Below are 14,382 nucleotides of genomic sequence, written 5' to 3'. Positions count from 1 at the left end.
TTTTCACTATTATTCTACAATGTAGAAAATAGTAATAAAAAAAGAAAAACCCTTGAATGAGTAGGTGTTCTAAAACTTGACCAGTAGTGTACCTACATCTGTCTGGAATGAAGTAACTCAGACATTAATAACCAAATCACTTTATTATGCATGCCTGTCTCTCTCTGCAGACACATACCCAACACTTAAATACATGACATGGTGGGAATTCAGCATTGCTCAACATTGACGCACATGCTTTAATAAAATGATAGATATATTTACAAGATAAGCAACTTCTCTCCCAAATGTGAACATTCCCTGATCCCGTCCCACACCACAGCCCTTTCAACATTCACCCACGTTTAAAAAGAACTTCAGCAAAAAAAACTAAAGAAAAACCACAAACCATGGGGCTTTAGTCCAATACAACCCAGCAATATATGGAGTTCATTACCTACATCAATATGGCAGTAACAGAGGTCTATATACAAGGTTGTGATGCGTGGAGTCTCTCTGCCAGTCGGCGTGACAGACCAAAGCATGCCTTAGACTTGTTTCCTTTTTAAAGCCATCAGTCTATAGAACGCCTTCCCAAGAAGGTGAACCGCGTTTTATAACACCAAGAAAACTAATAAACTTCATGGACAGAAGAGTTTCCACCCCCCCCCCCCCTCTTTAGACAGGATTAAAGTAGTATAAAAAAACAAAATAAGGCACAATTAACACTTTGACCATTTCATGTCCTGGGGATTGTTCCAACATCCAGTAGTGTAGCTTGGAAACAGTCGATTGATTAGAACTGTCAGCTGACCTTCCCTTTGTATTCCCAATCAATCAATCAGAGTGATTCTAAATATGTTGTGGCAAGGACCTTTCCTGTTTCAGCATGACAATGCCCCCGGGCATAAAGCAAGGTCCATACAGAAATGGTTTGTCGAGACCTTTATGCCTCTGTTCACATTTACACAACAGAGACGTAAGGAAATTTCTATAAAAATGTTTTGTGTTTTTCTGTTTTCAAATAGACTAACAACACAAAGACAAGTTCATGTCATTCAAATCCCCCTGAAACAGTTTCATCACTGGTTTCTGTTAGTGGTGATCTGTATGGTGAGGAGTCAGGGCCCGCCCATCCAGCACTGGGCTATCCAACCAGAGGAAAATGAGGACTTGAGGGGGGGGGGGGGGGGGCTTGAGAGGGAAGAGGAGGGGGGGGGGGGGGCTTGAGAGGGAAGAGGAGAGGGGGCTTGAGAGGGAAGAGGAGAGGGGGGGGGCTTGAGAGGGAAGAGGAGAGGGGGCTTGAGAGGGAAGAGGAGAGGGGGGGGGCTTGAGAGGGAAGAGGAGAGGGGGGGGCTTGAGAGGGAAGAGGAGAGGGGGGGTGGCTTGAGAGGGAAGAGGAGGGGGGGGGCTTGAGAGGGAAGAGGGGGGGGGCTTGAGAGGGAAGAGGGGGGGGGCTTGATAGGGAAGAGGGGGGGGGGCTTGATAGGGAAGAGGGGGCTGTGGGGGGGCCAGGTGCTGTCAGCTGTTTGGGTCAAGGCTTTGGTTGGTGGTGTGAACAGAACAGGGCAACAGTTCAGTCATGTTTCAGGTGGTCCTTGATGTCCTCCTCATCTGTGTATTCTGACGGCTCATCCCCTGGCTTTAACAGTCGACCAACATAATCATATTTTTCTGAAATGAGAGATCACAAGGGTCACTCTAAATCGAGCACAACATATATCCTACCAGGGCCTAAAACAATGTGGTATATTGATCAATTTAATGTAATACTCTGACCTGAGTCTTTTAATCAAAATATCAGACAAACGTTCAGCTGGCCCTTTAAGGTTACCTTGGTAACGGGGCTATTCTTGTCATGTGTGCCTGTGAGAATCTCACTAGAGGCCAATGTCTCTTTGCTAACAATAGATGCAAAGCAACCAAGCTTATGAACAAAACAATGTTTAAATAACCAAAACAAAGTCTCACTTTGGTAGACATTCAAGTAAATTAGACAAACTTTTATGCCTGTGCACATTGCTTCTAAAATAAAATCAGCAGCATTTCATTCAGTGCACACAGCCTCCCAGCGCGAGGTGGGATAGCTATAATGTTAGGATTCAGATTTCTTTGTCCATTACCAGCATGAAACAAAATGGCAGAAATACTTTGAAAAGAGCCATTGCTGCATTTATTCTACTAGAACTCACAGCTGGCACACGTGGCCATACTTCTATTTTTATAAAATGCTCACACTAAAGGCCTGAGTGGGACTACCTGCCATGGCTGGTGAATTAGACATTCTTAGCCGCCAACGGGAAAATCTACCCGCATCTGGCAGGTGTTTTAGGCCCTGTATCCTACATATTGTTCATACAGCTTACCCATGAACTGCCTCTCCCACTCTCTGACTGACTCCATCTGAACAGCGTTGAGGTCTGACAGGTCATCATACTCCTCCCTCAGGGCATCTTTCTCCAAACAGAACGTGGCCAGACCCCTCGATGCATCCCGGCCCGCAAAGATACCATATGGACCGTCTGTAGGGAGAGAGACAGTACATTAAACAGAATATATACCTACTGAATTTAACTGTGGTTCAATTCTACCAGCACCGTCTAGAGCAGGGATCCTCAACTACCAGCACCGTCTAGAGCAGGGATCCTCAACTACCAGCACCGTCTAGAGCAGGGATCCTCAACTACCAGCACCGTCTAGAGCAGGGATCCTCAACTACCAGCACCGTCTAGAGCAGGGATCCTCAACTACCAGCACCGTCTAGAGCAGGGATCCTCAACTACTAGCACCGTCTAGAGCAGGGATCCTCAACTACCAGCACCGTCTAGAGCAGGGATCCTCAACTACCAGCACCGTCTAGAGCAGGGATCCTCAACTACCAGCACCGTCTATAGCAGGGATCCTCAACTACCAGCACCGTCTCTAGCAGGGATCCTCAACTACCAGCACCGTCTAGAGCAGGGATCCTCAACTACCAGCACCGTCTAGAGCAGGGCTCCTCAACTACCAGCACCGTCTCTAGCAGGGAACCTCAACTACCAGCACCGTCTCTAGCAGGGCTCCTCAACTACCAGCACCGTCTAGAGCAGGGATCCTCAACTACCAGCACCGTCTATAGCAGGGATCCTCAACTAGATCCAGTCGCGGAATGATTTCTTGTACAGAAGGTCGGGGGGACCGAACATAATTACAAATAATTTGTAGACTGCAAATTGACCACAAGAAGCCCAAACAGATATTTGATTATATTTTAATTTCAAACCTTGCTTACATTTGCATACGATCACATGGAAATACTTGGTTAGAGTTCCAAAATTAAATTCACTTGGAGCTGATTTCCTGGTGTTACTATCTTATGTCTAACAAAGAAAATACAAAATAAATGTACATACAGTGCATTGGGAAAGTATTCAGACCCCTTCCCCTTTTCCACATTTTGTTACATTAGCCTTAATCAAACGGATGAACCCCCATGCTGAATCTACACACTACCCAATAATCAGACAGCAAAAACACTGTCTGATTACTTAAGTTTTCAGACCCTTTACTCAGTACTTTGACGCACTTTTGGCAGCGATTACAGCCTTGTCTTCTTGGGTATGGCGCTATAAGCCCGTCACACCTGTATTTGGGGAATTTCTCCCATGCTTCTCTGCAGATCCCCTCAAGCTCTGTCAGGTTGGATGGGGAGTGTTGCTGCACAGCTATTTTCAGGTCTCTCCAGTGATGTTCGATTGGGTTCAAGTCTGGGCTTTGGCTGGGCCACTCAAGGACATTGAGACTTGTCCTGAAGCCATTCCTGCGTGGTCTTGGCTGTGTTGTCCTGTTGGAAGGTGAACCTTTGCCCCAGTCTAAGGTCCTGAGCAGGTTTTCATCAAGGATCTCTGTACTTACATTTACATTTAAGTCATTTACAGTCATTTACTTTTCTGTTCATCTTTCCCGATGAGTCTCCCAGTCCCTGCCGCTGAAAAAAATCCTGGCAGGCATGATACTGCCACCACCATGCTTCACCGAATCTTGAATCTAATGGTCTGAGTCCTTCAGGTGCCTTTTGGCAAACTCCAAGCGGGCTGTCATGTGCCTTTAACTGAGAAGTGGCTTCCGTCTGGCCCGATACGTGGAGTACTGCAGAGATGGTTGTCCTTCTGGAAGGTTCTCCCATTTTCACAGAGGAACAGGGGAGCTCTGTCGGAGTGACCGTCCGGTTCCTGGTCACCTCCCTGACCAAGGCCTTTCTCCCCCGATTGCTCAGTTTGGCCGGGCAGCCAGCTCTAGGAAGAGTCTTGGTGGTTCCAAACTTCTTCCATTTAAGAATGATGGAGGCCACTGGGGACCATCAATGCTGCACAATCCTGTCTCGGAGCTCTACTGACCATTCCTTCGACCTCATTGTTTGGTTTTTACTCTAACATGCACTGTCAACTGTGGTACCTTATATAGACAGGTGTGTGCCTTTCCAAATCATGTCCCATCAATTGAATTTAACACAGGTGTGCTCCAATCAAGTTGTAGAAACATCAAGGATGATCAATGGAAACAGGATGCACCGGAGCTCAATTTCAAGTCTCAGAGCAAAGGGTCTGAATACTTATGTAAGTCTGGTATCGTTTTTATATTTAATACAGTATAGAGATGAAACGGAATGAACATTTCATATCACGACTATAGTGACAAATTATCACGGTTGTCAGTAGTATCACGGTTTGTTGTCAGTAGTATCACGGTTGTCAGTAGTATCACGGTTGTCAGTAGTATCACGGTTATCAGTAGCATCACGGTTATCAGTAGCATCACGGTTATCAGTAGCATCACGGTTATCAGTAGTATCACGGTTATCAGTAGTATCACGGTTATCAGTAGTATCACGGTTGTCAGTATTATCACGGTTGTCAGTAGTATCACGGTTATCAGTAGTATCACGGTTATCAGTAGCATCACGGTTATCAGTAGCATCACGGTTATCAGTAGTATCACGGTTATCAGTAGTATCACGGTTATCAGTAGTATCACGGTTATCAGTAGTATCACGGTTGTCAGTAGTATCACGGTTGTCAGTAGTATCACGGTTGTCAGTAGTATCACGGTTATCAGTAGTATCACGGTTATCAGTAGCATCACGGTTGTCAGTATTATCACGGTTGTCAGTAGTATCACGGTTATCAGTAGTATCACGGTTATCAGTAGCATCACGGTTATCAGTAGCATCACGGTTATCAGTAGCATCACGGTTATCAGTAGTATCACGGTTATCAGTAGTATCACGGTATTGTTAAAATGGGCTGGAAATGTTCAAAAAGTACTGATACACTGAAATGTCAACAAGTTTTATATTGAAAACCAACAAACAAATTAAATTAGCAGCACTGCACTTTGTGCATAAACATTAAAATAATAACATGAAAGATGGCATCATGTGGCCATGAGGAAAGCTTCCCTAGTGCAGGTTTTAATGAACACAACCTTCAGTAAGCAAATCAAATAAACAAACAGAAATGAGCAGCACTACACATGTTTTGACGTGGCTGCCTAAGCAGCCTGCCTTTTAAACACTTGCTCTAGTGTCTGTCACAACTGTAGATGAGGGACCAGTAGCATCCCTGGGTTTGCCTGCAGCACGCCCACTCTGGAAACAAGGGAATAGAAAATGTATTATTGTTGTTACATTTATAATTATTATTAACTCACTATTTCTTCTGTGTTGCATTTGAGTATATGCAATGACCCGATTTACATAAATACAAAGTCTTAAGACAGTGAGTAATTGCAATGAGCACAACAATTGACATGTACAGGAGTCTTGTACAGGAGTCTATAGTGTTTCTCCTGTTGGAACACTTACAACCAAGTCGACGGATTTTAAATGAACAAAATATGTTGGTTGGGTGACTAAACTACATAGCGTGTTATCGTGTGTAATGGGGGAATAGAGTCTGCAGACGCACACAGCAGCAGAACAACGTGTAGTGTTTATTACAAGAGTAGGTAACACTGAAAGATTCCGTTTACATTATTGACAAGCTATTAGCAAGTTAGACAGACAAACCATGACATTTTCCCCCATTCCCAAGTCCCCACATCATGCATTGAGCTAAAAATTCACTTACCTTGCATTCGCTATAAAGTAGTGGATGGTGGTCATGAAAATGATTCAAGAGATTTGAACTGTTGCCCACTTTCGCAGAGATTTTTTTGTTGTTGCATTTTCTGCAGACAGGGTGACCATCTTGGATGAAGTTTCCCTCAGCACTCTGGTAAAACCCCAAATACGACCATCTTGGATGAAGTTTCCCTCAGCACTCTGGTAAAACCCCAAATACGACCATCTTGGATGAAGTTTCCCTCAGCACTCTGGTAAAACCCCAAATACGACCATCTTGGATGAAGTTTCCCTCAGCACTCTGGTAAAACCCCAAATACGACCATCTTGGATGAAGTTTCCCTCAGCACTCTGGTAAAACCCCAAATACGACCATCTTGGATGAAGTTTCCCTCAGCACTCTGGTAAAACCCCAAATACGACCATCTTGGATGAAGTTTCCCTCAGCACTCTGGTAAAACCCCAAATACGACCATCTTGGATGAAGTTTCCCTCAGCACTCTGGTAAAACCCCAAATACGACCATCTTGGATGAAGTTTCCCTCAGCACTCTGGTAAAACCCCAAATACGACCATCTTGGATGAAGTTTCCCTCAGCACTCTGGTAAAACCCCAAATACGACCATCTTGGATGAAGTTTCCCTCAGCACTCTGGTAAAACCCCAAATACGACCATCTTGGATGAAGTTTCCCTCAGCACTCTGGTAAAACCCCAAATACGACCATCTTGGATGAAGTTTCCCTCAGCACTCTGGTAAAACCCCAAATACGACCATCTTGGATGAAGTTTCCCTCAGCACTCTGGTAAAACCCCAAATACGACCATCTTGGATGAAGTTTCCCTCAGCACTCTGGTAAAACCCCAAATACGACCATCTTGGATGAAGTTTCCCTCAGCACTCTGGTAAAACCCCAAATACGACCACACTTCAGATGTAGTCCTCTTAGAATGCTGAAAAATCTCCTGAGCGCTGTCACTGCCTTCCGCCATGTTTTCATACAAAACAAAAGCCACGTGCTGAGGCACATGCTGTGCCTGCGTCAGACTGTTGCTAACTTTAGTTGATGCTGGACAGTATTTACCGCAAGTTTTTTAAACCGCGGTAATCAAACACGGTTTTAATGATAATTAAAATTTGAAACAGTAATACTAACCGTCGGGAATTTTACCGTGGTTTATTGTGAAACCGGTAACCGTTTCATCCCTAATACAGTACTAGTAAAAAGTTGATACCTACTTATTCAAGGGTTTTTCTTTATTTGTACTATTTTCTACATTGTAGAATAATAGTGAAGACATCAAATCTATTAAATAACACACATGGAATCATAGTAGTAACCAGGAAAGTGCTAAACAAAATGTATTTTATATTCTTCAAAGTAGCCACCCTTTGCCTTTGACAGCTTTGCACACTCTTGGCATTCTCTCAACCAGCTTCCAGTCACCTGGAATGCATTTCAATTAACAGGTGTGCCTTGCTAAAAGTTAAATTGTGGAATGTCTTTCCTTCTTAATGCGTTTGAGCCAATCAGTTGTGTTGTGACAAGGTAGGGCTATCTTCTGTATACCACCCCTATTTGGTAAAAGACCAAATCCATATTATGGCAAGAACAGCTCAAGTTAGCAAAGAGAAATGACAGTCCATCATTACTTTAAGACAAAGGTCAGTCAATCCGGAAAATGTCAAGAACTTTGAAAGTTTCTTCAAGTGCCGTCGCAAAAACCATCAAGCGCTATGATGAAACTGGCTCTCATGAGGACCGCCACAGGAAAGGAAGACCCAGAATTACCTCTGCTGCAGAGGATGAATTCATTTGAGTTAACAGCACCTCAGATTGCAGCCCAAATAAATGCTTCAGAGTTCAAGTAGCAGACACCAACATCAACTGTTCAGAGACTGTGTGAATCAGACCTTAGTGGTCAAATTGCTGCAAAGAAACCATTACTAAAGGATACCAATAAGAAGAAGACTTGCTTGGGCCAAGAAACACAAGCAATGGACATTTAGACCGGTGGAAATCTGTCCTTTGGTCTGATGAGTCCAGATTGTTGGTTCCAACTGCCGTGTCTTCGTGAGACACAGAGTAGGTGAACGGATGATCTCCGCATGTGTGGTTTCCACCGTGATGCATGGAGGTGTGATGGTGCTTTGCTGGTGACAATGTCAGTGATTTATTTAGAATTAAAAAGGCACATTTAACCAGCATGGCTACCACCTCCAGGCTGTGTAAGGGCTATTTGACCAAGAAGGAGTGTGATGAGTGCTGCATCAGATGACCTGGCCTCCACAATCCACCGACCTCAACCCAATTAAGATGGTTTGGGATAAGTTTGACCGCAGAGTGAAGGAAAAGCAGCCAACAAGTGCTCAGCATATGTGGGAACTCCTTCAAACTGTTGAAAAAGCATTCCAGGTGAAGCTGGTTGAGAGAATGCCAAGCATGTGCAAAGCTGTCAACAAGGCAAAGGGTGGCTACTTTGAAGAATCTAAAATACAACATTTTTGGTTACTACACAATGCAATGTGTTATTTCATAGTTGTCTTCCCTATTATTATATAATGTAGAAAACATGAAAAATAAAGAAACCATTGAATGAGTAGGTGTCCCAACTTTTTACTGGTACTGTACATTTCCAATTTTAAAAAAGTACCTGTTTTTGCTTCATCATTATGGGGTAGTGTGTGTAGATTGAGGATTCTTTTTTATTTGATCTATTTTAGAATAAGTCTGTAACGTACCAAAATGTGGAAAAAGTCAAGAGGTCTGAAAACTTTCCGAATGCACTGCAAGTATTGAAATTTAGGCCCAAGTAAGTTACGGTGTTAAGACTAAACAGGATGCGCTCTTAGCCCTAAAGCTTGATGGTGGTTATACAAGTATGCTACACTAAGCCTACTAATGATAACATGATAATAATAACAATAAGGAGATCAAGGGAAAAGGAGGGTTATTGTTATAATTTGACCATTTGGAACAGTGTAAACTAGGGATGCACGATATATCGGTGAACATACCGTAAATTGGCCGATATTAGCTACAAATGCAAACATCGGTATCGGCCGATGTCTAGTTTAACACCCGATGTCAAAGCTGACGTGCATACCTATATAACGAAGGTACATGACGTAATGACGCCACGTTAAATGTTGCGCTATACGTGCAACACGGCGTTCCTAAACTAGCCCACCATGTCTGCTGTGTGGATCGAGCAGTCAACAATCAAAATTTCAGCCAGACAACTCAAAGGCGAAATCCATTAAAGCCAAGATAATGGAATTCATTGCACTTGACAATCAACCGTTCTCTGTCGTGGGTGATGTTGGCTTTCGCCGACCGGTTGCGCACCGGTACACACTACCAAGCGCGTTATTTTTTTTATGTTGCCCTACCGGAGTTACACAGTAATAGCGTCACTGCTATTAGCTTCACAACATACTATGGAACACCGTTTGCGTGTCAAAAAAGACAGTAGCACTGTCAAAGCTGTACAAAAATGTCAGCAAACACCGGACACATACGATGTGTTTACAATACCGCGTTGGTAATAAAGCATCATTTGTTCGACCGCAACTTCTGGGGTAGCTAGCACCAATACACCCAGCCTGAAAACAATGACCAGTAAAAACTGCAGTCGTTTTCATTCTTAGCAATGATTTAGGAATCCTTGTAAGTATTAGCTAGGTAGCCACTTGTTGTTCACCTATTGAAACTGAACTTCAGTTCATGAAAATAAATAGCTAGCCAGCTACTTAACAGCTACTTGCCAATCGCATTATAAAGTCAAGAGAAGAAAAGGCCTGGAAGGAGGAGAGATGACTAGAAACGATTCGGTTGACCGTTTTATGGATTTTGCGCTAATTGTCGGAGTAGAGGACCTTGTGCATTTCAGGTAAAATAACTCAATGTTTATATCCCAGGACAAATTAGCTAGCAACAGCAAGCTAGCTAAATAGGACAAATTAGCTAGCAAGTGCTAGCTAAATTGCCATACATGTTTAATGCTTTTCGACCTGTCCCCAAATTAATATAATTGGTTCAGAGTTTGTGATGGCGTTTGTTGTGCGGGGACAATACCCTGTTCAGACAGGTATTACTAGACGTCGGGTTGTAATTATTATACAAGCATGTGCGTTATTCCAGAGGACGATTCATACATGATTCGTTTTTACTGCCCTCTGTAATTCTTCATTTTTTCAAATTAAATTGACTCGTGACGGAAGCCTGGATGTTTTTCTTGTATACATCATGTCTAGACAATAATACGCTACACTGACAACTCGTGCTTGGCTGCCAAATGTACTGTATAGGTCTCCTCATAATATTTAAAAGTGTGATCATAATCATAGCGATCCATCCATGGTAGATGTCCTTCCTAATAACAATGCCCCTCATTCTATTTGAGCAGCTGAACAGTATTTGCACTTGACTATAGATGAGGAAGTGAACTTGCCATTTCCCAAAAGTTTAGCGGTATGCTGCTTTGTGATCTATTGCCTAAGACAGGTCTCGCCAACCCTGTTTGTGTAGAGTCACCATCCTGTAGGTTTTCACTCCAACACTAATCTAGTGCATCTGATTAAATAATTACCTGGTTGATAAACTGAATCAGGTTAGTTACAACTGGGGTTGGAGTAAAAACCTACAGGAAGGTAGCTTTCCAGGAACAGAGTTGGAGAGCCTTAACCTGGGACACCAACAGACAGCCAGGGTTTCATTAAATAAGCTATAGGCAATACTTTTTATTGCACATTTAGGCCCAATTAAACTGATGTATTTGGTGACGTTCAACTTCAATTCACTGGCACTAAGAAGAATTGCTTAGCCACACTCATTGACAGCCTAATATATACTTTAATATACTTTTGGTGAGTTTACGAGGCATTGCGAGATTACCAAGATATAGCCTATACGCACGGTTCTGGCTGTCTCTCCCTCGCCTGCTCCGCTTTCTCTTCACCATGACCAACACTAGTTTGGTCTTCGGACTGTTGCGTGTAGAATAGCTCAGCCTACTCATTGATAGCCCCTACTTTAGTGAACTTGCACGAGTCATTGCAAGCCAAGAAATTGCAAAATACAGCATTGCGATAGCCTATATCTTTTTTGTTTAAAAAGGCAAGTCAGTTAATTAAATGACGGCCTAACAGGCCTCCCCTAACTCGGACAACGCTGGGCCAATTGTGCGCCGCCCTATAGGACTCCCGTTCACGGCCGGTTGTGATACAGCCCGGGATCGAACCAGGGTCTACAGTGAGGCCTCTAGCACTGAGATGCAGTGCCTTAGACCGCTGCGCCAAACGGGAGCCACTTTTGATGACCGGTTATGACGGTCAGCCTAGTGGCCGACATGCCTACCTATGCCCCTCCCATCTCTCTCGTTAGCTTGCTGTGAAAGATGGGAGAGTGTGTTCGAAGTAGACTACGGTTTCCTCTTTTGCAAAAAATACTGAATCTTAGGAGTCGATTCCAAGCTTTAACACCCAGAAATGGGAGTACAGGGAAAAGTCGTCGATTCTTTTGAAGTCGATTCCCTACCACTAACTAACACAGGGGCTTGGTTTTGACACGCTTTTGGGAATAACTAGCTAGATAGCTCAGGTTAATTCGCTAACGTTAGCTTACTCTTGGTCCCCGCTTAAGCAAATCAGTCTTTAGCTAACGAGCTAGCGAGTTAATCTGCATTTGTACGTTACCTATGTAACAAGAAGTTACGCAAATGTTAACGTTAGCGCTAAATTATCTAGTTTACTTGAGCTAGTTAGTTACATTAAATCACCAGCTAGTTAACGTTAGCTAGGTCTATAGTTGCGAACACATTTTTTTTTTAAACAACTTGCAATTGCAATGCTAACATTGCAAAGTGCCAGACTAACTAGCTAAGTTAGTTTGCCAACGTGCTAAATGAAAACACTAAAATAACTGCTTGGGTAGCTAGCTGCTAACTTGCTTTATTGGAGTTAGCCGGCTAACTTTACCAAGCTAGTCGAGGCTAACTGTTGCGCCCAAACAACCGATGTCATCCAGTGTGTTATTTTCCATTAACGGATTCTTACCTCGGCCATAAAACGTTTTGCCGGTGGTAACATCGAATACTTTCATATTAACTGCCATCATGATCCGGGGGTTTTGCAGTCCATCGTATTCACTCAGTTGTTCCAACGTGAAATCACCTCTTCTCATCTTCGGAAGAGACGAGGCCTCGCTTCCTTTGGCCGCGTCATCAACAATTCGTTTACCCCATCGCCGATAAATAACATAGCAGATCGCAACAACTAAAACTAAGATACTTAAATTTAACAACATCCCGCCAAGACTGAACGCGTCCGACTCATCTGAAGTCCCCAGCCCGCCACTAGTGTCAACTGCTCCACTCGTACTGTCTCCATCGTCCGCCATATTGTCGATAGCGCCTTGCCCACAAACACTCGCCCATTTGGGGTTTCTCATCAAATATGATTGGCCTGCGTCAATAATTCAGGGAGCTCATGCTCCACTGCGGAGCAACACAAACACAAGCGAGAAAATTGCTATTTGTTGAAGTGATAGTGACAACTTGTGTGTTTTTAGGCGAGGTAATGCAATTAGCAGTTTCTTAAGGGCACTAAACACAGTTAGCCATTTAGAGTAAGGATTAAGGACAGGTCTTTCTTGTGAAATAAATAACAATCGTTCGTAGGCATTTTTAACAACGCTTTTTTCTGATGCAAATCAATTTATTGCATCCGCCATGGAGTCCAGTTTCATAATACTACCTTCTGTCCTAGTTGCTTGCCGTAGTTTTGAAGTAAAATCGGAAAATAGGACTTATTTTAGGGCATTTTTCACCCTGGCAGTTCTTGAGCGCGGTGCACCAACTCGACTTCTGAACATTCTGTGCCCAACCCATTGTGTCACGTAGCAATGCCATTAACTAGCGTAAACCTTGTGGGTTAACCTCAAGTAACTTGACATTAACACAGCCACTTGGTGAAACCACAGATATAACAATGAGACAGATATTTCACCAGATGTTTAAATGTGAAGCGTCCGGTTGGCGTTTCCGCTCTCTACCAAAAATGGTAGTGAAAGGAAGCCCAGTGGCCGGTAGTGGGAGAAGATAGAACGAGATGGATTTTGGCCGACATTTTGCAAATTTTCTCATCGGTAAAACAGTGATCTCAATACAGTTTTTTGTTTCCAAAACTAGAATCTGTTACGAACAGAGTGGACTACGTTTCGTAGACATACATAACCCTTTGCCAAAGGTGTACAAAAAAAGGTACGTTGTTTAGAAGGAGTAAAAATGCAAATTGAATTATTGCACAGGTGCCGACCTCCTTCCTTGTTCTGCCCACTATGCCAAATTTATTCCAATTTGAAACGACAGGTCGTGGTCTATCTTGGTTCAGTTATAAAAAATCTTTGGTGAACCAGTCGTCTGGGTACACGTTGTGGTGACCCATCTTGACAAAGTTGGCTGGCACCTATCCATAAAAAATTCTGGTCATAGTTAACAATACTATTTTAAGAAAAAGGAATACAATCTTATCAAAGCACATGTCCTTGTCTTCTTTTTTGAGATGTGGCCAATTTAAACTGCAATAATACTTTTTATAGCAAATAAATAACCTTTATTATTTTAACGATTTTTTTGTTTCTACATGGCTGCTGTGTAATTTGATATGCATAGACATCTGTTCCTTAAGAGAGTATGCTGCTGCATGTTCACTGAGTGGGTCTATCTAGCGCATTGCTTGGCAGCTAATGGTGATTTGTAGATCTGAAGCAGTTGCTACCTCAGATTATGAGCCCAGCGAGATGGCACAGATGGCCACAGCGAGGCGCAAGAGACCCATACTGTTTTTTGCAGAAAAACCCCTAACCATTCCTGGCGCCTTTCCTACCCTTAACCTCCTTGGTTCCCATGTCTAATCCTAACCCTTAGGGAGAGCCAGTTGCTTTTACCTGCAAATAGGGCTGTGGAGGTCATGAAACTTTGTCAGCCGGTGATTGTCAGCCGGGGTTCAGTTTAACATCTGTTTAGAATCTGTGGAATGTCGCTCCTGAACTCAGAGCTACGTGTGCTACGGTCTGTACATTGAGTCTGGAGCAGGATACTTGTTATTTGGCCATTGGCCCAGTTGTACTGCAAGGATTTCTGATTGGTCAACCCCAGGCTAGGGTGGGGGGTTATAAATGGCATCCTGTTCATTTGTTCTGTGGAGAAAAGCTGGGAGATTGAACATCTAACTCCCAACATAACATCTATGATTTGTCCTTCACAAATACATATATTTTTCTCCCCCTGATTTGCTTTGGAG

The 14,382-nt window shown here is 43.2% G+C and overlaps 1 protein-coding gene across 1 annotated transcript; it reads right to left on the bottom strand.

Annotated features, from left to right (window-relative positions):
* Positions 1 to 1,279: 1,279 nt before the first annotated feature.
* On the bottom strand, positions 1,280 to 13,029 carry LOC139554029 (membrane-associated progesterone receptor component 2-like). Its single transcript, XM_071366922.1, has 3 exons — positions 12,136 to 13,029; positions 2,346 to 2,501; positions 1,280 to 1,653 (listed from the first exon to the last, which is right to left on the bottom strand). Exons 1-3 carry the CDS (start codon positions 12,527 to 12,529, stop codon positions 1,556 to 1,558), a joined length of 648 nt encoding a protein of 215 aa, XP_071223023.1. The 5' UTR covers positions 12,530 to 13,029; the 3' UTR covers positions 1,280 to 1,555.
* Positions 13,030 to 14,382: the final 1,353 nt, after the last annotated feature.

Source organism: Salvelinus alpinus, chromosome 25 (genome assembly GCF_045679555.1).
Source record: "Salvelinus alpinus chromosome 25, SLU_Salpinus.1, whole genome shotgun sequence".
In the NCBI taxonomy this organism is placed as follows: Eukaryota; Metazoa; Chordata; class Actinopteri; order Salmoniformes; family Salmonidae; genus Salvelinus; species Salvelinus alpinus.
The sequence above is the reverse complement of the archived record's forward strand: the minus strand, read 5'-3'. Positions and strand labels throughout refer to the sequence as shown.